Source organism: Podarcis liolepis, assembly GCF_965112155.1.
Source record: "Podarcis liolepis genome assembly, chromosome: 1".
Lineage (NCBI taxonomy): Eukaryota > Metazoa > Chordata > Lepidosauria > Squamata > Lacertidae > Podarcis > Podarcis liolepis.
Window position 1 is genome coordinate 133,600,881 of NC_139554.1, and position 25,418 is coordinate 133,626,298.

The window sequence follows — 25,418 nt, forward strand, 5'->3', positions numbered from 1 at the left end:
TCCGTAGAATTAATTGCGTCAAAGACTTTGGCCAGAATTTCAGCCCACCACCTCGGTTGCGCAACAATAGCCTCAGCAGGGACTAGATCCGGCCCGGGGGCTTTGCCCGTTTTCAGATCTAATATCAAGTCCATTATCAGGTCTGGGTCGGTAGAGGGCCACAAAGGTAGATGGTCGGCTCGGAATTCCGTGGATGAGTTGGATTCCTCTGCCAAGGAGAAATATTTACTCAAGAATTTTTCCCATGTGGGCGCAGGGATAATCGTCAGTGGGTACTTCCTTCCTCTTATGTTTATCAGAGCCCAAAATTCCTGTGGTCTGCGGGATCTAGAGGCCGCTATCAAGGCTCGCCAACGCTTTTGATGCCACTCGCGTTTGGCCAGCTTTAAAGTCTGTTTGTATGCTCTTTTGGCTTGTAAATAGGAGGATGGTAGAGCTTGGGCATTAGAGTTTTTGTATTCATTATAGATGGAACGAAGAAGGGATCTTGCTTGTTTGCAAGAGGTGTTTTCTTTACAAGCCCACAGCAGAGAGCTGGTGCACTGGCTAAGATAATGAGGTGTGATGCAGGAGGTTGTTAATTCAAGTCTCATCTCAAGTACAAACTCACTTGGCCTGAGGAGACAAGTCACTAACTCTCAGCCTCCTCTCTTCCCTATGGAAATACTTATCCACAGCATCCACACAGAGTTGTTGTGAGGAGAATGCGGCAATGGGTGTGAAGCACCTTGAACACTGAAAATACTGCATAAATGACCAGTTTAGTTGCCCACTGGTTGTTAAGGATTTGTAAAGCTGGCAGCTCTTTTTAGTGTTGGACAAATTTGGCAGCTTCTGGTATCTTATATGGCAATAGCAAATCCATTCCGTGAAAGCTGATCTTTGTATCACCCAAAGGCACAATCCGTACTCAAAGCGTTTCTCCCAGCACTTTGAATACAAGCTGCTTTCTCTGCAGAGGGGAAAGTCTTCCAGTTCTAGGGAGATTTCCCCCTATGCTGGGACTTCAAAGGGGCTCCCTCTAAGCAACCATCAGCTGACTGTCAGCTAAAAGGACTGAGGCATGCTCAGAGGAGGCTGCAGTGTAGCAACCATCTTTGAACAATTCCCTGATGTCAGATGATTGACAGGCAGGTGGTCCTGCCCACCTGTTAAAGTTGGCCCTCAGTGGGTGGGCAAGATCTAGCACATCAGGCTTAAAGGGTTCCCCCATCCCTGTACTACAGGGAAGTGTTTGCAGGGTTGGATGAAAACCAAGGTGTGCAGAAGTGCAAACAATGTTTAGAAGACTAAACCACAAGGAGAGGAAACACCCCTACACACACACACGATCCAATGTTCAGTGGGCATAGAATACTGACTGTAGTTTGGGAGGGGGAATGGAAAACTGACGTGCGGGTGGTGGAGAAGAGTATTCTGGCTGGTTGGAAGGAACCCTGAACAGGGATATTCCACGTTGCAATTTTTTGCTGCCTTGGAGATTGGAACACAAGGGATTTTGACACTGACATCATCTGATATACACGTGGGTTGCCCCTGACTACCTGTCCAAATTTGACCCATGAGGCAGATCCTGCAAAGGGTCAGGCTTGTGAAGCCTGTTTCAGAGGGGCGCAAGAGTTAATACCATACGCAGCTCCATGCCAGCAAGCCAGACCTGTTTGCCATTAAAAGTCTGAGCATATGTTGAGATTGTTTCAGCCCAAGAACCACTAATCAATTGCTTTACCAGATAAACTGCAGGAGGGTTTGGGTAATGAGCACTGGCTACCCCGAGTGAAACTTCAGAGGGAAGCAGCAGCTATTGGATGGTTCGGTTGGTCTTTTGCCCCCATACGCCGGCTGGATGACTGATTTGCACATCAGGACCTGAAGCAGTTTGCATAACTGGAGCAGAGTATAAAAGTGAGTCAGAGAAGTGGCACCATAGTGGAACCCACTTATACTCTATCAGATGTTTTTAACTTGGTCTAAATTATGCTTTTGAATAAATGCTTACATTCTTCCATATTTAGGGCTGATGTGGATGTTACTTTTCTCTGCCCAGGTTTTAAAAGCCTGTAAGGGGAAACAGCCTGGAGATAGCTGGTGCCAGTGCCTTTGCAACAGCAAGGGGGTCAGATTTAACTATGAGACTAGAATTGTGCTCAGTTCATGTGGCATCTCTGAAGTGCACAGTCTGACCTTTGCAGCTTCCCAAGAAACATCTTCAAAACACAGGTAGGGAAATGCTATTGGAAGCATCATCTAATTTAGTGTTTGGTGCCAGCCAGATGTAGAAATGACAAAGCACCAGAATTAGAAAATATGAAGATTATAAATCACAGACTAAATCCTGAAGATCTCTGCTTCAACTGTCATACTGGGTCAGAAGTTAAGCTTATATTAATTTTTATATCTGGAACCAGCTACATCGGTATGAATGGTGTGGCTTGTCTATTCATAGTCTATTATAGAAACACAAGGCAGGTTGCACAACATTGCAATTTTAAAATATTATATGTAAATGTAAAGGAAATCAAGATGTACTTCTGTATTGGTACATAAAGTTAATACTTTACCCACATAATCGCTGAGTTTCACTTTCTTGGCTCTTATTAATATCTGTGCTTCTACCAGCTCCTGGTAGAGAGAATCAATTGTCCTACAAAGAGATACATAATTTAACACCCAGATTTGCAGATAAAAATGCAAATCTTTTTTTAAAACACACACCCTCATGTAAGCATTTGTAATGTCTGTATATGGCTAAAATGTACAATAATTACATTTTCATTTTTAGGGAAAACACACTCGTACACTTATTGTAACATTTAACAGCAATTTCCATCTATTAGCAGTATGAAATACTGTGGAACACTAACAATACAATAATGAAATTATTTCATAGAAATTTGGAGTTTAAACATTTTCCCAACACAGGTCCTCTCACATTACTACGTCCAGGCTACTTGAAACATAACCTCACCGTTCAACATCATTGCAGAGTTCCTGCAAGTCAGTAGAACAGGGTGAATAAGCAGCTTTTAGGAAGCTATTTTTTAAAAAGAAAGAAAAAGATCGTGTATTTTGAAATGCTGGAGGCAACTTCGTAGTACACAGATCTTATCTTGGACCTAGTTAGTGGTACAATACCACACAGGGCCAGCCCACCCATGAGGCAAGGTGAGGTGACCGCCTCAGGTGGCAGGATCCACAGGGGCGTCAGATCCAGCTGCCTGGCAGCCCTCCCAATGCCACCTCTACAGTGGCCTCTTGGTGAAGAGGAGGAGCTGCTGGTCTCCTCCCAGCCTTGCTTCTGGTGTCTATCTTCACCCACCCCTTCTTTGCTGGCAGGAGAGGTACCACTGTGCAATTCACCTCAGGTGCCAAAATGTTTTGGGCCAGCCTTGTTTGTGAATGAATCATAGGGGCACTATTCCATATTTAATATTGGAAGTGGTAGTCAGTAATGTTCTGAGAGTGGGACGGCCTCCCCAACCCCCACCACTCAATGAATATGGCATAAACTCTTTTGCATGGAGATGGAGTTTAGTAATGTTATTTGTGGTAGTCTGGAAAAATCTAAATAAAAAACAAGGATGGACATTTAGATTTGAAGTGTCAGGTAACTGGCAAAGGTAGTAAAACTACAGCTATTCGTTGTTTACTTGTTTTTTAATGTCCACCCCACCAATACGGCTTCAAAGAGATTCCAGAGCAGCCGGCAACACTATTTACCCTAAGCTTCCTATCGTCAGCCCAATGGGCAGCAATCTAAGAGGAAGCATTAAGGATTATACTTTATGATTTGTTTTATATAGGGAATAAATGCTGCTTTGTTCAATTATTACAGAAGGACTAGCTAGTGTCCTATTTCAGGGATGTTAAAAACAGATGGAAAATCTGATACATATCTGAAACTACCAGGTGTTCCTACACCTGCCACAAGGAATAAAATTTAATGACAATTCTTCAAAGAACCATTAGAGATATGATGAAAATGCACAGAACTAAGGTCCACAGTACATATAACCTAAAATGAACTCTCTGCAAATTGGTGGTTGACATTTCCTATCTAAATCTCTCTCTATATGTTATCCATTTTAAAAGAATTCTATGTTAGATTCTCCATAATTGCTAAGGAATTGGAGCTACCAGGTTCAGGCTTAGGCATACCAACTTTGACTCTCTTTTGTGTTTGAACAAAGCAAAGAGAGAGAGAGATGTGTCAATGTGAATCTCAGAGGAGCAGGTGCATTTTTACCTGTCAGGAGTCAGATCTTTCTCCTTCTTAGATTTTTTCTTCCTTCCACCCTTTTTCCCTTTTTTCTTTTTCTAAGGATCATAAATGGAGAAAGTTAGTAAAGGCAATACTTCTACACCCAGCTAAAAGTTAGCACAAGATTCTGAATAGTTTTAGTGGCCTCTGGTGATTTAACTCCTCCTGCCCAAATATATATATATATTATACACATTGTTTATGCTTTCTTCACTTTAGTGTTTGCAATTTATTCTTGGAGGAAAATTGCAAGCACACTTAACTACACTCAAATACAGTTGTACCTTGGTTGACAAACTTAATCCGTTCCAGAAGACCGTTCTTAAACCAAAGCATTCTTAAACCAAGGTGTGCTTTCCCACAGCAGCGGGGGACGCAATTTACAAATGGAACACACTCAACAGGAAGCAAAACATGTTCTTATTCCAAGGCAAAGTTCACAAACCAAAACACCTACTTCTGGGTTTGCAGCATTCTTAATCCAAGTTGTTCATAAACTAAGCTGTTCTTAAACCAAGGTACCACTGTACCTGTATTTTCTTGACCAACTCCCAAAACATTTAATATTTCCCTTGAGTCTTCTTCTCTCCCCTTTGCCCAGTCTGCAGTGGCTCACGTGGGACTGTTCTGGCTACACACTGGTGAGGAATTGCAGCATGGGCTGGGCCAGGAAATCCTGGTGTGTTATTATTTCCTTGTGATTATTTCCATGTTCTTCAGGAGGGATCAATGTTACATGGTCCTCCTCCCTCTTGAGGAGACATGTTGGATGCATCCTCCAACACACAGCCTTCATTTTTCAAGGTGAAGTTCAGTCCCACTGACAGGACACCTGTGTGGTCTGGGCTGCAACTTGTGAATCACTGCATCAATCTCATTAATTGGGACATACAGGTCAAATCTGTGTCCAGGGCAGCTGTTTACCAGCTCCATCTGGTACGTAGGCTGAGACCCTATCTGCCTGCGGACTGTCTCGCCAGAGTGGTGCATGCTCTGGTTATCTCCCGCTTGGACTACTGCAATGCGCTCTACGTGGGGCTACCTTTGAAGGTGACCCGGAAACTACAACTAATCCAGAATGCGGCAGCTAGACTGGTGACTGGGAGCGGCCGCCGAGACCATATAACACCGGTCTTGAAAGACCTGCATTGGCTCCCAGTACGTTTCCGAGCACAATTCAAAGTGTTGGTGCTGACCTTTAAAGCCCTAAACGGCCTCGGTCCAGTATACCTGAAGGAGCGTCTCCACCCCCATCATTCTGCCCGGACGCTGAGGTCCAGCGCCGAGGGCCTTCTGGCGGTTCCCTCATTGCGAGAAGCAAAGCTACAGGGAACCAGGCAGAGGGCCTTCTCGGTAGTGGCGCTTGCCCTGTGGAACACCCTTCCAGCAGATGTCAATGCGATAAACAACTACCTGACATTCAGGAGACATCTTCAGGGAAGTTTTTAACGTGTGATATTTTATTGTATTTTTGGTTTTTATGGAAGCCGCCCAGAGTGGCTGGTATATTTATTATTATTATTATTATTATTATTATTATTATTATTATTATTATTATTTCAGCAGCACGTGCCGTATTGCATATGAGACATTGTGGGCCTCAAATTTATCACATTTTCCTGTCCCCTCCGCTTCTGGCAGTACAAGTACTGCTCAACAGAGAAGAGCGCCCTTACCAGTCTCACAGCTGGCACACCAAGCAAGCCTTGCCTTGAAAGCAAGGACAAGAGCTTAAAACCTCTTTCCATGCTAAGTGACCACAAGAGGACCTGGCATTGTTTAAGAGGGGTGTAGTGATCCCCTGGCGCTGTCATCCGACCAGAGGAGTCCCAGGAATGTGATTTATAGAAGGTTGGGAAACTAACAGAAGGTATCAGAATCCAAATGTTAAGACCTAAGATGTAACAACTATACAATTAAGTTTAAGGAGCTGAAGTGAAATAACTGAAAAGAAGCTATGTGTTTACCACCTTGAGAAGCCTATAAGGTCAAGGTAAAGGGACCCCTGACCATTAGGTCCAGTCGTGACCGACTCTGGGGTTGTGGCGCTCATCTCGCTTTATTGGCCGAGGGAGCCGGCGTACAGCTTCTGGGTCATGTGGCCAGCAGGACTAAGCCGCTTCTGGCGAACCAGAGCAGCGCATAGAAACACCGTTTACCTTCCCGCCAGAGCGGTACCTATTTATCTACTTGCACTTTGACGTGCTTTCAAACTGCTAGGTTGGCAGGAAACAGCCACCAAATGAGAGAGAGAGAGAGAGAGAGGGGGGACAGATATTTATCTGTTTCTTGAAAGAATTCTATCTCCTAACACATCTTTTGTTTTACCAATTGTTCTGTAAAATAAAAGCTTTTATCTGTTTAGCTTCTCCCTAGAAGAGTCTTCTTCATAAAAACCAAAACCTGAGCAATAGTTAAGAGGGGGTTTGCCACAACAGCAACTCCCTGGCATCTGTATTACATGATTTTGCCTGGAAGAGTGTTAAGGCAGCAGGGAATTGGTGGCTCACAGGCAGGAGCCAGACCTGAGAGTCTTTTCCACTGGCCTGACAGCCTTTGGGCTCAACCTCTGCCCTCCTCTGAGTAACAGCAGTGACATTCAGAAACAGCAGAGTGACATACAAGCCAGACACTGCAGCACACACCTCTGCAGCGCCCTTCTTGCTTTTTGGGCAGTTGGGGGGGGGGAGTTAAAGGTGAAAGCCTGCCAGGATCACTTACAGTGGCCCAGGTAGCCTGATGCTGGCTCCCAACTACCAGCATTTCATTCATTCCAGGAAGAGACAGCTGGAGACTCTGGCACCACGGTTTCCTCAACCACCACTCTTTTTCTCCTGCTAGGCTTAAAAATGCCGAAGACAAAATAAAACTGTGTCTGCCTAAGGGCATGAAAAGCCATTTTTGAGGAACTGGTGAAGCAGTGGATGAAGGAGGCAGTGGGGGCAAGATTCCCAATGACAGCACTTCCTGGAATGATCGAAAAAACATGAAAAAATAGAGCTATCAAACAACTTCTTAAAAAGCTTCATTATACATCTTTAGGCGCCAGGCGAGAACGTTCCTCTTCAACCAGGCCTTTGGCTGACTAATATTCTACCACCTTTTAAATGTGTTTGTGGGAAGGGGGTTATTGTTATTGTTTTGCTTTTCTTCTAACTATTCATTTGTGCTTTTATCTCTTGCGAAGCACCCTGAGATCTTCAGATGAAGGGCAGTATATAGATTTAATAATAAAAAACAGTAATAACTAAAAGGCTGTTGATTTGAGGAAAGTGACTGATTCATTGAAGGCCGGGGATCTGCAATGGCCAATGATTCTGAGCGTTATGAGTGACTAATAAAGCCAATGAATGAGGTAGATGCTTGTGTGTGTAAATGGATGAATGTGTAGGGTTGGCTTGGGTCCTATCCAGTTTTGGCACCAGCCCCACCCACCATTGACTTGTATCAATTTCACTTGGTGATCCCATAGTCCTGTCTTTGAACTTGGAAAGGCCCAACAGGAATCACATTACCATCTGTTATCAGACAGATGCACATTTATTAGCAAGACATTTTGGATACTTGCAGAACATCTTATGACGCAAGGGATCTCTCTCTCTCTCTCTCTCTCTCTCAGACAGACAGACACAGAGGCAGTCTGAGGTATCAGTTAATCAATAAATAGAAGCTCTACTGATACAACATCGGATTCTATCATTAAAGCGATTTGGGCAGCACCAGAAAGTATATCACATATCAACCTGGATTTACAAATATAACAACAACAACAACATCATATTACAGTAACATTTTTATGCATGCATCTGGTATTAGTAATCAAAGCTTCTTATGGGATACATAACATAATACATCTTTGTTTAGCTCCGCAAAGACACTGAAGATGCACCAATTTCCTCTTCCCCATCCCTGTTTCTTTTCTTTAGGGTCTATTATCTTTTGGCCCATTATCCTTCCCTAATTTAAAAATGATCACATCATGGAGATTAGATCATTTCTGCTTACACAGACAATGAGCATATGTTCAGCATATTGGCCAACTGTTAGCTTCCTTAAGGCAATTTCTCCACTAGAGTAATTTGGAAGTTTTATATACAGTATGCTGTGGGAAAAAGTCTTTCTAATTAACATCAAGATTTACGGGAAAATTGGCATGTGCTAAGCAGAGACTGAGAAAATATTTTTGTTTGTGGCTTTCCTACGTGCTCTACTTCATGCCATAGAAAAACTTCCTTTTGAGAGAAACTCTTTAACCCCCTTATGAATTTAATGAAACACATTTAATGAAAACCACAAAAACATATCAAAACAGTTAATTAGCAACAGTCCTCTTTATTTGCATCTTTATTTGGTTTTTTCTTTGTGGCTTTTTCTGTTGAATGCATGCACTTTTTTGTTGGGGGGGGGGGGAAATCAAGGTGTTGGTGGAGATGTGTGTTATGAATTCTTCACTGAAATCTCAAATTCTAAGTCCACGAAACCCAAACTCTATGCAATAATCAAATAAACCAAGCTACTTCCTAAGAAAATAATCGGGAATTGCTCAGATTATTTCAAAGTCAATCCAAATGTGGGTATAAAATGAAATAAGGCCTTTCTAAGAGCCCCCAAATCCCTCCTAAGCACCTACTTAAGTATCTTCCAGTTTTGCCCCATTTTCTGCTGCACCAGCAAAATAGACATGTTTTCTGACACCTGCAAAGTGGTTCTCTCTTAGCTATATCCAACATGATTTTCAATCATTTGACATCAGTGATCTTTCCTTCAAACCTGTTTCATATGGGAAGGTTCTGGCTAGTGAAATTATTTTATTTGCCATCTCTGTTGGGAAACTTTTCCATAGTCCAGTTGCTGCACTGGGAACTATTGGTGTTATTTATTTAGTCTAATGCAATGCTACTGGATTAGTAAATTAATTGATAATTTGCTAGGTAGTAATTATTATTATTATTACTATCACTCATTTTTAAAAATTTTATGGAACTGTTTTGTGTGCTATCTTTATGAATTTGATATATTCATTGCATTGCTTTTATAAGTTTAAGTGAACGATGGCTTGGTGTAGCTGGCGTTGTTGGGAGCCCTGCTCAGTATGAACTTGTTTATGGAAAGCAGAAGGCAAATAGGAAATACAGAAAGACAGCTGTGTTTTTGTTCCTTTGCAGTTCCACTTGTAGAGGGAACCTTCTATCAAGCTGCCCCAGAGCAAAATACTGGACTGGCATGGAATGCTTTCATTTTACACAGCTTTCCGAGGTTTAAAATACCATTTTATACTATTTTTGAATTCTGACGAACAGAGAAACTTATCTTAGGAGAACTGATTTAAATAAGAGTTTCTTACAAATAAGGTGTGTCCTTTTTACATTACATTTGTTGAAATGTCCTACTTTCTTTATATATATATATATATATATATATATATATATATATATATATATATATTATTGCTTGCACCTGATGATATGATACCTGGGCAAATGTTTCAGAACTGCACATACCCCAAGTGCTTTATTATAAAAGGGATGGCCTCTATTTTGTTGTTGTTTCCTTGAATGCCTTCTGTGATACTGTGAATACTTAACAGAATAATAAGTCATGAATGAAAATTAAGAAAGGAAAATGGATAGTGCGCTTGACAAAAAAAGTGGTAGATGGGAAGTCATTATAGATGAAAGAAGAACTTACTGTTATTTGATGTAACATACACTACTGTTTTTATTTTTCTGGACGAATTTCTGTTTGCTACTTTTCTTTCATTTCAATAAAGCACACAATAAAGTACACACACACACACACACACAGAGAGAGAGAGAGAGAGAGAGAGAGAGAGAGAGAGAGAGTTGTTATTTCTCCATGGTAAATCACTTATCCCATTCTGTTCCTATTTTTATTTTTGCCTTCCGATCATGCCTTGCTGCTGCTGTTATCTGTAAGTTATCAGCTCTCTCTGCAGGATCTCTTGAAGCTGCATCTCAAAGTAAGTGCGTGGGTGCGCCTTGTCTCTAGTGCATGTGCAGATATGCATGGATAAAACCATGAAGCATCAAAATCTATGAAACATCTTCTGGCACTTAAAGAGCCATGCTCTTCATTGCCTGGCATTTCACACACACACACACTGCCAGAAGTGTTTAAAATTTGATGTTTTATTGTGTTTTTATGTTTTGCTGGAAGCTGCCCAGAGTGGCCTGTCTGATGGGCAGCATATAAATAATAACATTTTTTTTTATTATTGTTATTATTAAGTGGTCCATTCACATCATGCTGAGGCTTATTTCCCTTCTTCAACTTGCCGCATTCCCAAAGGCATACTATTTTCAAGGTCTTCCTGGCACATCCATAGATTCTGTATGTTTCCAAGCTGACCAGCTGTTTCATGGATATGAAAACTGTAAGTGCAGATTATTCTATTTAACTCAAACTGCTTTAGGTGTTGGGTTCAGGCTGGCAGCAGCTCCCAGTAGCTGACATTTATCTGAACATTTAAAGTGGAACTAATATGAGCCTATGGACTGTTGTGAGTTATGTTTTTCTTGTAGAAAGCTCTTCATTACAAACTGAATTAACTCTTTTTTTCTGAGATAAACTACTTGGTGAATTAAACTTGTATTATTGTTTCAAGCAGAAATTGTCCTGGAGAACAGCTAACTCTAGAAATGGAGAAGGAGAAGACAGATAGCAGACATTAAGAATAAAAGTTCACAGGAATGTGAAAAGCTGTCTCCTTATTTCTGCCCTATGGATAGCTGAGAAACAGGTCCAGTTCACACAGAAACCTGAGTAAAACTATGACTAAGTGTGCAGGTACTCACAGGAAAAATCACAGACACTTTGCTCCTTTCCTACTTCTGCCATTACATCTGAATTTGGCCTTGCGGTTTGTCTCGCTCCAGACAAACCACATCCAATATGCCAACAAAAACTCTTGGCTACATCTCACTGTTGTTTGAAGCAATATAAACCACAAGCAGTTATTTCTGCTGCTAACTTGTAGAAAACAGTGTCTGCACTGGTTCAAAGTGAATTAGTAATTCTGCTTCTAATATAGCTATAAACGTCTACTCACCTTTCCTTTTTTGCCTTTTTGGCCTTTTCTCTCTATCTCTCTATCCACAGCTAACTTTAAATTCTTCAGTTCCTGGCGCATTAGCTCATCAACCTGTTTGGATAGATATATACAGGTTAGTCTGGAATGGCATGCTTTTTACTCCTAAAGACTCTTTAACCAAAAAATACAAATCATATGCTGGGAATAGGCGAACAACATGCATTATCCAATTTTGGCATGTATATTTTTGTTTTTGCTATGTGCTGTAGGATTGGGCGTGTAAAATCTTACAAGATCAGGAGGCAGAAGGGCAGGAACTGGAAGCCTGCTAATGGCAAAATCAAGCATATTTTTTATCAGATTCGACCAATCCCTTGTGAATTCTTTTCATCCAAGACTTCACATTATCCAGAGTCCATACAGTGGTGCCTCGCAAGACGAAATTAATCCGTTCCGCGAGTCTCTTCGTCTTGCGGTTTTTTCATCTTGCGAAGCACGGCTATTAGCGGCTTAGTGGCTATTAACGGCTTAGCGGCTATTAACAGCTTAGCGGCTTTAAGAAAAAGGAAACAAACTCGCAAGAACTTGCAAGACGTTTCGTCTTGCGAAGCAAGCCCATAGGGAAATTCGTCTTGCGGAACGACTCAAAAAATGGAAAACTCTTTCGTCTTGCGCGTTTTTCGTCTTGCGAGGCATTCGTCTTGCGAGGTACCACTGTATCTGGTCTGAAATTAATGGAGTCTCCTGTGCAGTGCAGCTGCTGCCCAGAGGTTCTAGGCTATATGTTGAGGTGATTAAACACCTCAGGAACTACTATGGCATCCATGCGGGGAATGAAGTGATCTCTTCCAATCCTACATTGTGCTGCGGACCCTGGGAAGCATAGCAAAAGAGCTGGTGGAGTTTAGTGGCTAAGGTGTGAACTGGGAAGTCTACAGTTTCACTCTTACTCTGCAACTACAGAGCAGGTGGCCTTAGGCAAGCCACTAAGGCAGCGAGAGTCTCCGCCCTTAATCTCCATTAGAAATCCAGCTTCTGCAAGCGATCTTTGTTGCGCAGATTACTGATCTACACATTTAGCAGAATGAGGGCATCAAGATTCCTGAGGTGGTATATTCTCTACTTGAGAATAGAGATGGGGGATTATGATTTAAATACTTCACGTTCAAGATGAAAACTGGCATATCAAATAGAAAAGTTTTATCCCACACCTCTCCCTGCTAATTCTTTTTGATTACATAGGAGAGCATTAAAAATCTGATCCCAACCTGAAATTTTATGGTATAATCTGTTCTGTCACCTAATGACTCTATTATCTTATTCTCGCCTCATTCTACTGCATGTGTAAGATCAGACCCAAGATAATGCATGTGATGTCCTAAAGTACTATATAAATGCTCAGTAACTATTGTTGTTGGCATTTATTCAAATGTCTCAAAGCAACTTTCAATTGTAAAAGAGCTCCCATTTCTAACCAAAGGAACTATCAAAGGACTATACTTTAGTTACTTCATAGCACAGAGTGACTGGGGAAAGGCAGATCAATGTCAATCGATTAATATGCCTAACAAGTTTTTACTTCTCTGTAGAAATTCTCTTTGGCAACAGCCAGTGTTTGTGGCCTGCTATTCAAAGTTCACCTGTACTCTGATCTCTTCTTCAACTTCTTTCCTCTTTTCCTCCTTGATTAGTTCAGGGTCATATTCCTGTGAGAAGTTCCATCCCTCATCTCTGTTTTGCCAAACATCTATTATCCAAGAGCAAAAAAGAGAGTGGCGTTTTTGCTTTGTTTTATATTTTGTTAAAGTAGCTCTACAGTGATGCTTATATTGCTATTATCTGACAACTGGATAACAGTAACAAGCCCTAGCATCTTTACACCACACGCTTATACATCTCTACTCAGGAGTAAGTCCCACGGATTTCAGAAGGACTTCATCAAGTTTACTGCATGAAATCATATTCTGAAATGGAAAACTAACGGTGTCTGTAATGATTAAGTTTCAACTTTTAGTTGCAATTGTATTAGACTGATTTTTATATAGTCCATGGCAAATATAATGTTATAAAATTGCTTAATTTCAGCTGTTCTGTTGTAGGTTTGTGGCTTTTAATGAAGCCTACTCATAATTTATATTGTCAGTAGATTTTTTTTTTTAAAAAAGAACCCTACAACAGAGAAGCTGAAATTAACAACCTTTTTAACTCCTCCATAAGAAGAGGAAAAGAATGACACATCTGTCTTCTTGGTGAAGGCAGACCACCAGTAGCATACTAGTGTACAAGGCCTGTTTGAATTTCAGTTCAAAGGAGACTTGGGGCATATTATAGTTATAAAGATCATGCATGGAAGATGCTTCTTCATGGTTTTTTTGGTCTTATTATGATGTATATTATAATTTCCCCCATTATGATTTAATTCTGCCTATCCCTGCAAAGCTGTTGGAATAAAATGAGAAAGACTGCTGCTCATTCCCTGTGTGCCTACAAAGAATAGGTTTGAGAATGCTTGTCAATCGCCTTGGAGCAAGATTCCAAGAGTGCATGATCAGGTTTCCTACCACTGTCCTTGGCCAAGCTTTATGCCCAGAATATTGAGGAGAAGGTAGTACTACTTAAAACGCCCAGCTCACCTCTCCTGATTCTCCCATGTTTCCTCTTCTGTAATGTTCTAAGCTGCACAATGAAGGACTGGCACCGAATGCCAGTATTGCAAGCTGAACACAGGAATCAGCAGGGCAAATTTGTCCTGGCAAAATATGTTTGGGTATCTACTTTGTTTCTCCTGAGTCACTGATCTGGATCAGCAAAGGCATTAATCAAACATGGCCATACTGCACTACCCACCCACCCCCGCAAAGGTTGCCCTGTTTTGTGAAATATGTGACTTAATCAGGTAGGTTGATAGTATTATGAGTTTTTCCCCGGGGGTGGCGGCGGCGGCTGTATTCCCGAGCCCCCTTCTAATTCCTGGATCCAGAACTGATTTAATTCCCGGAATAGCCAAGCTAGCTTCCTGGTGAGTTAATGGCCCTCTAAGTATAGGCCAGTAAGGCAACAAAGGAAGTGGCTCCGTGCTGGACGAGAAATGGTGTGTGTGTGTGTGTGTGATGTGGGTGAAAACTAGAAGTGAGAAACTGCAGCTGGGAGACAGAACCATGCCTGGTTTCTGCTGGAATCCAAGGCTGTGGCTATGGAAGAAGCAGGACCCTCTAATGCTGTGAACCCCTCAAAAGACCTTCACGTTGTATATATTTGTAAATACTATACAAGTTGGAGGCTTTGCTCTACAGAAATAACATGTCTACAGAACAGCCACTTTGACCTGTGAGGATTCACTCGGATCCTCACTGCAACTGTTCAGCCACTGTGAGAACAGGAGGCTCTTCCTAGGTTCTTAAAACAAACATTTAGTGAGTTTTTCTCATATGCAACCAAAATGGGTTATGCTGAAAAGCATTCATTTTTAAAAGTTGCTCTTAAGCTTTTCAATAATATGATGGATGCACTGAGATATATAAGCTGAGAAAGCTGGCATGCAGTATTAGTAACGGTAGTGGTTAAAAAGACACTTCCATCAGGGTTACCAGAGTTCGGACTTTAAGCCTGTGGGGAATATGACCATTATATAGATTATTTGATTTTTACAGAGTTTTCTGGGTGGGTCAGCAGGTTTGGAGTGTTATGTTTTCACATGGACATTAGGACCTAGTTATTTGTTATTCATTGATGGACCACACTGGGTTTTTTAAGAAAGAACTTATTTATTGTACTAATATGTAACCAGATGAATGATACCATTTCTCTAAGGACAAGGCAAGCAAAGACTTCACTCTACCTCAAAGGAATGGTAAGAAGGTTAAGGTCACAATGTTCACATATTATAACTAGTAAGGTATGTATAGGGTAACCTTTATTCAAATAAATGTGAAATATGTTCATAGTTGTGACAGTATCTTGCAAAAAATCTGCAAAGTCATCTAGTTTTAGTACTTGAATTTTGGAAGGAATGTAATAAAAACACAAAACACACACAATATACCAATGTCCCAACATTCCTTTCTCTTCTTCTCTTCCCTTTCCCCCCAAAATGTTTATCTGTTTTACAAATATAATCCTATGGACAGGATTCCTTGTTTTTTTCAATATTGTTATTGTTTTGCCATGACTTTTATTATTTATTATTATTTTATGATTATTTGGGGGTTGCAGGAGAGCCCTTTTGTGGGCCTCTGGACCTCCTGACACCCTAAGCACCCTCTCAGGGCTTTCTGGAGGGTGCGCCTCGCCTTGGCGCTTCCCCGTTTCTCTGCGGGGCTCAAGTCTGTCAGGCGATTCAGACCCTTTCCACCATCTGCAGAAACTGGAAGGCCAAAAAATAGGACACAATAAAATGAAAATTTCTCACAGTTGGAACACCTCTTAGCTGTTTAGAATCTAGAAGTCTGGGATAGCTCAGTCAGTAGAGCATGAAACTCTTAATCTCAGGGTTGGGGGTTTGAGCCCCACTTTTGGCAAAAGATTCCTGCATTGAAGGGAGTTGGACTAGATGACACTTGTGGTCCCTTCTCACTCTACAATTCTATGATTCCCTGTTTTTTCTGTTCCTCCAGAGATAATGGGATAACCAAGATTTATGGCTTGGCTGTTATTAATCACCACATAATTATCTTTGTCAATGGAGTGTTGACAAGAGACGTCTAATCCACCATGATTCCTCCCCAGAAGTCCAATTCACAACACAGTTCTTCATGACACTAACATTATGGCATTAGTAAGCCAGTTAACACAAAAAACGCTAAAAATTCTTTGTCTCAGTCAGTACACACGTGATGGCACCAAAACTTTTGACCATAATTCAACAGTTTCACACAACTGTGAATTACTTCTTCTAAAAACTTAATTATCACAATCTTTACTGCATTTCCTTTCCTTCTAACCTCACTTTTTACAACCCCCATCTGTATATATCTCTGTGTGTGTACACTCCCACACCCACACTAACTTAGGATAACACTTCAAGTATCACACACCATCTGTATTAAACAGTAAAAGCTTGGGGACATTAGTGTATTTCCACATGTAATCATTCCAAACAGGAAAATTAAGCTAGAGGCAAATTCACCAGCTGCCTTCCTTTGTTCCACCAAACAATTTCCCAGCTCCAAGCATAGTCTTATAGAAACTGTGACTCATAACGAAGCCAAATGCAGCCCTCCAGCCCTACCCTGGCCTTTCAGCTACTTGACAACCTGCTCTTTTTTCCAGCCCAAGAAATGCAGGTTTATGACGCTTCTGGTGGGCTGTCTGATATTTGGGTCGGTAGATCACAAGTTGTGCTGGCCTCCTCTAATATATGTACGGTTTTTATAACAATGGAGTGGGAGTTCCTATACTGGCAACTCCTGGAAATAAGCACACATCTGTTTTCAGTTAGGGCTCAAGAAATTAACACTACCCTCCTCTTGCCACTGTGTCTACATGACAAATGGAATTGTTTGATGAAGAAATCCACCATACCATATCCTGTTAAGCTGCTCTGAAATCCCCAGATGCATATTTAAAACATAAATCTATCTATATCTATATCTATATCTATATCTATATCTATATCTATATCTCTATATCTATATATATATATATATATATATATATATATATATATATATATATATATGCTTTCGTAGATTTTCACGGGTACAGGAATGCAGGTTTTGGTGTCTTCGGGTGTCTTCCCGTGTAAGAGTTGGGGTGTCTAGGCGACGTTTCGACGAGGTCTCACTCGTCATCTTCAGGCTGGTGCTTTCGGCTTCTTGTTACTGGAACAGAGCAGGATCTCAGTGTTTGAGTTCCTATAAATACTGTTGAGGGGGTGTGGTGTATAGCCTCCAACGTTCTGGGCAGAGAGGAGGTTCCCAGGTTAGTGTGCCTTTTCTTCTTTTGTTCCTTAATTACTTGAGGGATATCTTGAGTGATTTCTTGAGTGATATTCTGAGTACCACTTAGGTGGGTCATTAGGTGTGGATTAGTTGCTAAAGCTTTCGTGTCTTGACCTCTTGAGCTTGTGAAGAGTTTTTCTGAGAAGATGGCTGTACTGCACTTAGTTGTGCTCTGGCTTGGCTTCGTGTATAGGGGCGAGCTGTGGTTTTGTGCCCTGTGCCAGCCAGATCTGTGTAGGGATTGCAGGGGGGTGCAGCATCCGGAGGTGCCACTATGGTTTGGTTACTGGATGGTGTCTGTGATTTATCTGTGGAGAGGGTCTGGGTTTGGGTCTGGTGTGGTTGATTGGTGATGGCGTTCTGTGTGCCTCTGGTTCTGGTGTCGGTTTTTGTGGGGAGGGCTAATTTCCAGATGTCTGGCAGGCGGGACGTGTCGTCACGCTTGTTCATGTTGTGAGGGTGTTTCTCTATCTCGATGGCTTCCATGATTATTCTCTTGTGGTGATGTTCCATGTTAAAGAGCAATTTGGAATCTGCAAAATTAATTTCGTGTCCTGTTTCTTTCATGTGTTGGAAAAGAGAGGAAGTTTTTTCTTCTTTTTTGACGGCATTCTTGTGTTCTGCGATACGTGCATTTATTCGTCTGTTTGTTTGTCCAATGTACGTGGCTGGGCAGACTTTGCAGGGTATTTCATAGACCCCTTGGTTTTCCAACTGGATTTTATCTTTGGGGTTTCTGAGGATATTGGCTATTTTTTGGTTGGTGCAAAAGGCTGTTTTGATATTGTGTTTATGGAGGATTTTGCTAATTTTATCTGTAGTGCCCTTGATATAAGGAAGGAGGGCCATGCCATTGTTTTCTTCTGTGTCTTGGTTTTTGGGGGGTGTTTCTTTTTGGATTAGCTTCGTAACCCTGTTTTGCTGGTATCCATTGGCGATTAACACATTTGAGAGATTCTGTAACTCAGTTGTCAAGTGGTCTTTGTCAGCCAGGCGTTTGGTTCTGGAGATGAGAGTCTTGGCTACGGAGTTTATTTGTGCAGGGTGGTGGTGTGATTGTGCATGTAAGTAGCGGTTGGTGTGTGTTTTTTTCCGGTAGATAGTGTGTCCTAGGGAGCCATCAGGTTTTTTGTAGATTAGGACGTCAAGGAAGGGAAGTTGGTTGTTGGCTTCTATTTCCATAGTGAATTGTATTTTGGGGTGTAGGCTGTTGAGATGTGTGAGGAAGCTATCTAGTTTTTCTTTCCCGTGTGGCCAAATTACAAAGGTGTCGTCAACATATCTGAGCCAAAGTTTGGGTTTGTGTTCTGACTTGTCTAAAGCATTGGTTTCAAAGTGTTCCATGTACAAATTTGCGATGACCGGTGAGAGGGGTGATCCCATAGGTGCTCCTTCTATCTGTTTGTATCTTTGTCCATTGTGGATGAAGTACGTGTTGGTTAGGCAGTGGTTGGTCAGGTCCAGGATGTATTCGGGGGGATTGTATTTGTTTTGAATGGCTGTCAAGGCTTCATTAATGGGCACTTGTGTGAAGAGAGATACAACATCGAAGCTCACAAGTAGGTCATCGGGATGTAGGTTTTGCTTCTTTATTGTTTCTATGAACTGGAAGGAGTTTGTAACGTGTGAAGCGATGGATTCTGCATAGGGCTGAAGTTGCTTAGCGAGAAATTTAGCGAGATTTTGTAGAGGTGAGCCTATGGAGCTGACTATTGGTCTGAGTGGTGTTCCTTCTTTGTGTATCTTGGGGAGACCGTAGAGTTTGGGGCATCTGGATGATTTTTCTCTGGGGATGATTCTAAGCTGGATTTCTTCACTGATAGGAGAGGCTTTTATTTTGGATTTGGTGGTTTTTTCCAGATAGGTGGTGGGATCTGTTTTTATAGGTTGGTAGGTAGGGTCTTGGAGTAGATTTGATAGTTTTGCTTGGTAGTCCGATGTGTTCATCACAACAGTGGCATTACCTTTGTCTGCTGGGAGAATGATTATGTTGTTGTCTTTCCTCAGGTTGGTGAGTGCTTTCTGTTCTTCTTTGTGTAAATTGCTTCTGGGTGGTTTGCTGGAGCAGAGGATGTTGGTGACTTCAAGTCTGATTTTATTGGCTTCATCTGGGTTGATTTTGGTTAGGCTAGCTTCGACTCCGCATATGATGTTTTCCGTGGGGATGCGTCTCGGGGCGACTGCAAAGTTGAAACCTTTGGAGAGTACTTTGGTTTCAGTTGAGGTGAGGATCCTGTCTGATATGTTATGTACTGTTTGTTTCATGGGTTGTTGTGGAGGGTGGCTGGGCTTCTGGCGTTTCTCTAGTTTGTGGAGTTTGTTGGTGTGTCTGTCTGTCTTATGTGAGGTCTCAGTTTCAGCTCTCCAGACGGCTAGTTGTTTGCATTTGTCCCAGAGTGCAGGGTGGATTTTGTTACAGAGTTTGAGGTGAAGAGTGAGCAGATCTTTGTTGGTTTGGTTTAGTAGGTATCTTTTCTTATGTATTTCGTTTCTGATTAGGGATAGTTCAGTTCGTTTCAGGATCCTTTCGGTAGCTGGGGTTTTAGAGTGGAATTTAAGTTGGAAGCATGTGGGAATTAAGTTGTTGTCTCGGCAGTTGCGTAGGAACAAGAGATCACATAAGATGGTGGCTCTTCGGATTTCTAGTTTCTCGTAGGTTCTTGTCAGCTGGAAGGTTTCCTCCCCGTAGAGGTGAGATATTTGCTTTCGTAGATTTTCACGGGTACAGGAATGCAGGTTTTGGTGTCTTCGGGTGTCTTCCCGTGTAAGAGTTGGGGTGTCTAGGCGACGTTTCGACGAGGTCTCACTCGTCATCTTCAGGCTGGTGCTTTCGGCTTCTTGTTACTGGAACAGAGCAGGATCTCAGTGTTTGAGTTCCTATAAATACTGTTGAGGGGGTGTGGTGTATAGCCTCCAACGTTCTGGGCAGAGAGGAGGTTCCCAGGTTAGTGTGCCTTTTCTTCTTTTGTTCCTTAATTACTTGAGGGATATCTTGAGTGATTTCTTGAGTGATATTCTGAGTACCACTTAGGTGGGTCATTAGGTGTGGATTAGTTGCTAAAGCTTTCGTGTCTTGACCTCTTGAGCTTGTGAAGAGTTTTTCTGAGAAGATGGCTGTACTGCACTTAGTTGTGCTCTGGCTTGGCTTCGTGTATAGGGGCGAGCTGTGGTTTTGTGCCCTGTGCCAGCCAGATCTGTGTAGGGATTGCAGGGGGGTGCAGCATCCGGAGGTGCCACTATGGTTTGGTTACTGGATGGTGTCTGTGATTTATCTGTGGAGAGGGTCTGGGTTTGGGTCTGGTGTGGTTGATTGGTGATGGCGTTCTGTGTGCCTCTGGTTCTGGTGTCGGTTTTTGTGGGGAGGGCTAATTTCCAGATGTCTGGCAGGCGGGATGTGTCGTCACGCTTGTTCATGTTGTGAGGGTGTTTCTCTATCTCGATGGCTTCCATGATTATTCTCTTGTGGTGATGTTCCATGTTAAAGAGCAATTTGGAATCTGCAAAATTAATTTCGTGTCCTGTTTCTTTCATGTGTTGGAAAAGAGAGGAAGTTTTTTCTTCTTTTTTGACGGCATTCTTGTGTTCTGCGATACGTGCATTTATTCGTCTGTTTGTTTGTCCAATGTACGTGGCTGGGCAGACTTTGCAGGGTATTTCATAGACCCCTTGGTTTTCCAACTGGATTTTATCTTTGGGGTTTCTGAGGATATTGGCTATTTTTTGGTTGGTGCAAAAGGCTGTTTTGATTTTTTTGTTGGTGCAAAAGGCTGTTCCAAATTGCTCTTTAACATGGAACATCACCACAAGAGAATAATCATGGAAGCCATCGAGATAGAGAAACACCCTCACAACATGAACAAGCGTGACGACACGTCCCGCCTGCCAGACATCTGGAAATTAGCCCTCCCCACAAAAACCGACACCAGAACCAGAGGCACACAGAACGCCATCACCAATCAACCACACCAGACCCAAACCCAGACCCTCTCCACAGATAAATCACAGACACCATCCAGTAACCAAACCATAGTGGCACCTCCGGATGCTGCACCCCCCTGCAATCCCTACACAGATCTGGCTGGCACAGGGCACAAAACCACAGCTCGCCCCTATACACGAAGCCAAGCCAGAGCACAACTAAGTGCAGTACAGCCATCTTCTCAGAAAAACTCTTCACAAGCTCAAGAGGTCAAGACACGAAAGCTTTAGCAACTAATCCACACCTAATGACCCACCTAAGTGGTACTCAGAATATCACTCAAGAAATCACTCAAGATATCCCTCAAGTAATTAAGGAACAAAAGAAGAAAAGGCACACTAACCTGGGAACCTCCTCTCTGCCCAGAACGTTGGAGGCTATACACCACACCCCCTCAACAGTATTTATAGGAACTCAAACACTGAGATCCTGCTCTGTTCCAGTAACAAGAAGCCGAAAGCACCAGCCTGAAGATGACGAGTGAGACCTCGTCGAAACGTCGCCTAGACACCCCAACTCTTACACGGGAAGACACCCGAAGACACCAAAACCTGCATATCTATATCTATATCTATATCTATATCTATATCTATATCTATATATATCTATATATATATAGATATAGATATAGATATAGATATAGATATAGATATAGATATAGATATCTCCCCATTTGTATTTCTGGACTCTTGCTTACATATTATGGTAAACAAGCCCTATGGTAAAGAACCCACATAAATTTATCTCATTAGGCATGTCTTAAAGCTTGAATATTCAACCTACATTTTCATTTGTTGAATTAGGCACATGCTAAATGGTTTTGTGCTGTCATGATTGTGCCCAGCAATGGAGTATACTCTGGATCCACAGACTTGCCTGAATATCATGCATTAAATTTTACAGTCAACATTTACGCTAACTATGCTTTCTCTACTTGCCTTTGTATTTGTTGTTTCCTGCTTCCATTACCGGGAGAAAATTACTAGGTGACATTTTCCAACCTTCTTCTTCTTCCTTAATTTACAAAAGAAAACCTTGACCTCAATAACTTAGAAACACAGACAATTAAAAGTTGATGTTACAAAACAGGTAAAATCAATAGTGGATGGTATCAGTGGTCCCCATACAACAAGATTCCACTTCCTTTCATCAGGGCATCAGTGCTCCAATTTCACTCTCATGGTGGCTGAAATTGGAGCACTGATGTCCAGAAGACATCCTTGTTGTCTAATATTTCATGAAGTGATAAGTTTTCTTTTCCCAACCTAATCAGTATTGTTCTTCATCGGTTTCTGGAAACTGTGGTTGAGTGGATGGGGTTAACAAAGCTAGAGGTGCTGGTGTTTTGGAGTCGCTATGATCTGGTAAAAAGAATTAGGGGCTGAAAAGAATAGAAGAAGAGTCTACTGGGTCAGGCCATTGGCCCATCCAACCCACCATCCTGTTCTCTCAGTGCCCATGGGAGGGAAGCTTGCAAGCAGAACAGCACTTTTTCAACCTGCCATTCCCAACAAAAGATATTCAGACTCTTACTGCTTCCGTCAGATTCAGTTCAGTTTGATTTACTGTGTTTAGTGAGCAGCCATTACATGCATTAAAAATAATCATAACAAGAATACAGTGGTGCCTCGCAAGACAAAATTAATTCATTCCGCGAGTTTTTTCGTCTAGCGGGGCAGCAGAGGTGAAACTTGGCTCACACAGCTAGCAGCCATTGGTGGCTTTGTGATCTGTGTTATGTCACCCAAGTTGGTGGGGATCACTGCTTCTTATGAGAGCAAATCCCACAGTTTAACTAGGCACTGTGTGAAGTACTTTTGCCTGTCCTAAATCTTTCAACATTCAGCTTCATTAGATGCCCCTGGATTCTCTAGGAAATGAGATTTTCCCACCCTGTAAAGTCTTCTCATAACACTGAATGTTAATGATCACAAATAGTAAAAAAAAATGGGGAAAAACCCCACACACTGCGTGCTGTTTGCTCTAATGATAATGAAGTGGTATATAAATCTGGTTAAATAAAAAAGAATAAATACACATAGGGGCTACCCTTACAATTTAAAGGGTGGATAATCAGGGTTCTAGATTGTGCTGGAAGCCCCCACGTGTGAAACAAGCTCTCCACAGCAAACATTACGTCTCAACATAGTGACGGCTGGAGGAGTCCAATAGCTCTGGACGTGGGGCTAAACTTGCAAATCCCAACCCCTTTCCTCATGCTTGGCTTCTTTATATCAGTGACAGCTGTCACTTGGGGAAGAGGAGAAATGGAGAAAGAGAGGTGGGGGAGAGAGAAACCACAGATAGCTTTCCTCCTCAATTCTTCCCCTGTGCTTATATATGGCAATGTAAAGCACTCAGGTTTGAATCTGACAGCCTGCTCTGATCCTAAGGTTTTCAGGAACTATTTAACACAGTGGAGGAAAGTTTTAGGAGGGTGGGAAACAAAGAAAGGGTCCTCTGAGAGTCCATATGGCTCATATTTCAGGCTGGCTGGAAGCCTAAGCAGAAGCTTATTGTGGGTCTCAAAGTGTACACATAGTTCTCACCCAGATTCTACCCAACATTAATTGAATCAACAAAATTTGATAAGAGTTGTGCATTAGCATTTCTTGCCTGCTCTTTCTTCTTTGGTTTCGTCTCTTTTTCTTTCCCTTGCTTTTTCTTTTTCCCTTTTTCTTTCTTTTCTTTTTTCCCCTTTTTCTTTTTCTTCTTTTTCAGTTCTTCTTCTTCTTTAGCAATTATTTCAGCAGCCACCTGGCAGAATGAAGCAAGGAGCCTAAACAAAACAACTAGCTTCATTCCAGCTATCAAACCAACAAATGTAACAAACATTTATAACATAGTTAACCCTTGCAACTTTATGTTATCTTGAATATTTTCTTGCTAAATGATATAGAGTTCAGCCACCAAGATCAGTCCACCCTGAGCAAAAACGAATCATCGCTATTATTTTACTCACAATAAAAACATAACATTTCATGTAGCCACTCCTCCAAAGAAGGAACCTTTAGCAATCAATGCTCTTGCTACCGCTATCAGATTCGTTATCAGTCTCCTGTTTTCTGATATGTGTTTCTTACTGTGCTATTTTTAAAAATACTTTTTCATTTTTTGTCTATAGCTAAAAAGATTACTCTAGAGATATTGGTGCAGAATAACTGTAACATGAAAACTAGCCAGTTTGGTCCAAAACATCTGGAGGGCATTAGGTTGGGGAAGGCTGCAGCAGCCCATTGCTCAGCAGGTACTCTTAACCTGGCCTGGGTAGAAAAGACAGGCATGTGCCTCACCTTGCAGGAAGGCCTATAGGCTTAAAAGGGAGTGGGAAGTAGTGCTTTCCTTGAACAGTAACCAGGAGTGGGCACAAGGCAGATCAGGATCTACTGATAGATCTCTGGCTGATCAAATCAAATTGATGATCTGATTAGCCACCCCTACATGCAATGAAGTAAATTATACTGCTGATATTTAAAAAGCTTGGGACGCGGGTGGCACTGTGGGTTAAACCACAGAGCCTAGGACTTGCCGATCAGAAGGTTGGCGGTTCGAATCCCCGCGACGGGGTGAGCTCCCGTTGCTTGGTCCCTGCTCCTACCAACCTAGCAGTTCGAAAGCACGTCAAAGTGCAAGTAGATAAATAGGTACCGCTCCGGTGGGAAGGTAAACGGTGTTTCTGTGCGCTGCTCTGGTTTCGCCAGAAGTGGCTTAGTCATGCTGGCCACATGACCCAGAAGCTGTATTGGCTCCTTCAGCCAATAAAGCGAGATGAGCACCACAACCCCAGAGTCGGTCACGACTGGACCTAATGGTCAGAGGTCCCTCTACCTTTATTTTAAAAGCTTGGGGAAGAGGGTGAGCAGAACTGAATTTTCCTGTGGAAGGGCTGTGAGCTCTGTTTAATGCTGGTACTCAAAATCAACTTCTAGGCTCAGAGTTTTTAGTTCCAAGTGCCTGTCTTTTGCACCTGGTGGATCTGGGGTTCTAGTAAGAAACTGAGTACAGTGGTGCCCCGCAAGACGAAATTAATTCGTTCCGCAAGTTTTGTCGTCTAGCGAATTTTTCGTCTTGCGAATCACGAAATCCCATAGGAATGCATTGAAAATCAATTAATGCGTTCCTATGGTCAAAAAAAGTCCAAACAAAGCCAAATTTGGTACAACAACAGTTTATTAACTGCTCTTTAAA

At 42.0% G+C, this 25,418-nt stretch overlaps 1 protein-coding gene and 1 long non-coding RNA gene across 4 annotated transcripts in view; one reads left to right on the plus strand and one right to left on the minus strand.

The window, feature by feature from the left end:
- The window catches only part of LOC310693484, a 105,736-nt gene that overhangs the window by 55,007 nt on the left and 25,311 nt on the right, over nucleotides 1-25,418 (plus strand). The window contains exons 1-2 of one of the 3 annotated variants that reach the window (XR_014519197.1): nucleotides 9,598-9,612; nucleotides 10,199-10,249. The exons of the other annotated variants lie outside the window; for them this stretch is intronic. This is a non-coding gene — a long non-coding RNA (uncharacterized lncRNA). Of the gene's footprint in view, nucleotides 1-9,597; nucleotides 9,613-10,198; nucleotides 10,250-25,418 lie in introns of those variants that run through there. 3 annotated transcript variants of the gene reach the window in all.
- DRC11 (dynein regulatory complex subunit 11) overlaps nucleotides 1-25,418 on the minus strand; it is a 103,202-nt gene that overhangs the window by 23,625 nt on the left and 54,159 nt on the right. The window contains exons 8-13 of the mRNA XM_083472989.1: nucleotides 23,847-23,987; nucleotides 22,169-22,244; nucleotides 12,953-13,059; nucleotides 11,331-11,423; nucleotides 4,247-4,317; nucleotides 2,562-2,644 (exon numbers count right to left, since the gene is read on the minus strand). Of these exons, the coding sequence (XP_083329115.1) occupies nucleotides 2,562-2,644; nucleotides 4,247-4,317; nucleotides 11,331-11,423; nucleotides 12,953-13,059; nucleotides 22,169-22,244; nucleotides 23,847-23,987 (571 nt within the window). The remainder of the gene's footprint in view (nucleotides 1-2,561; nucleotides 2,645-4,246; nucleotides 4,318-11,330; nucleotides 11,424-12,952; nucleotides 13,060-22,168; nucleotides 22,245-23,846; nucleotides 23,988-25,418) is intronic.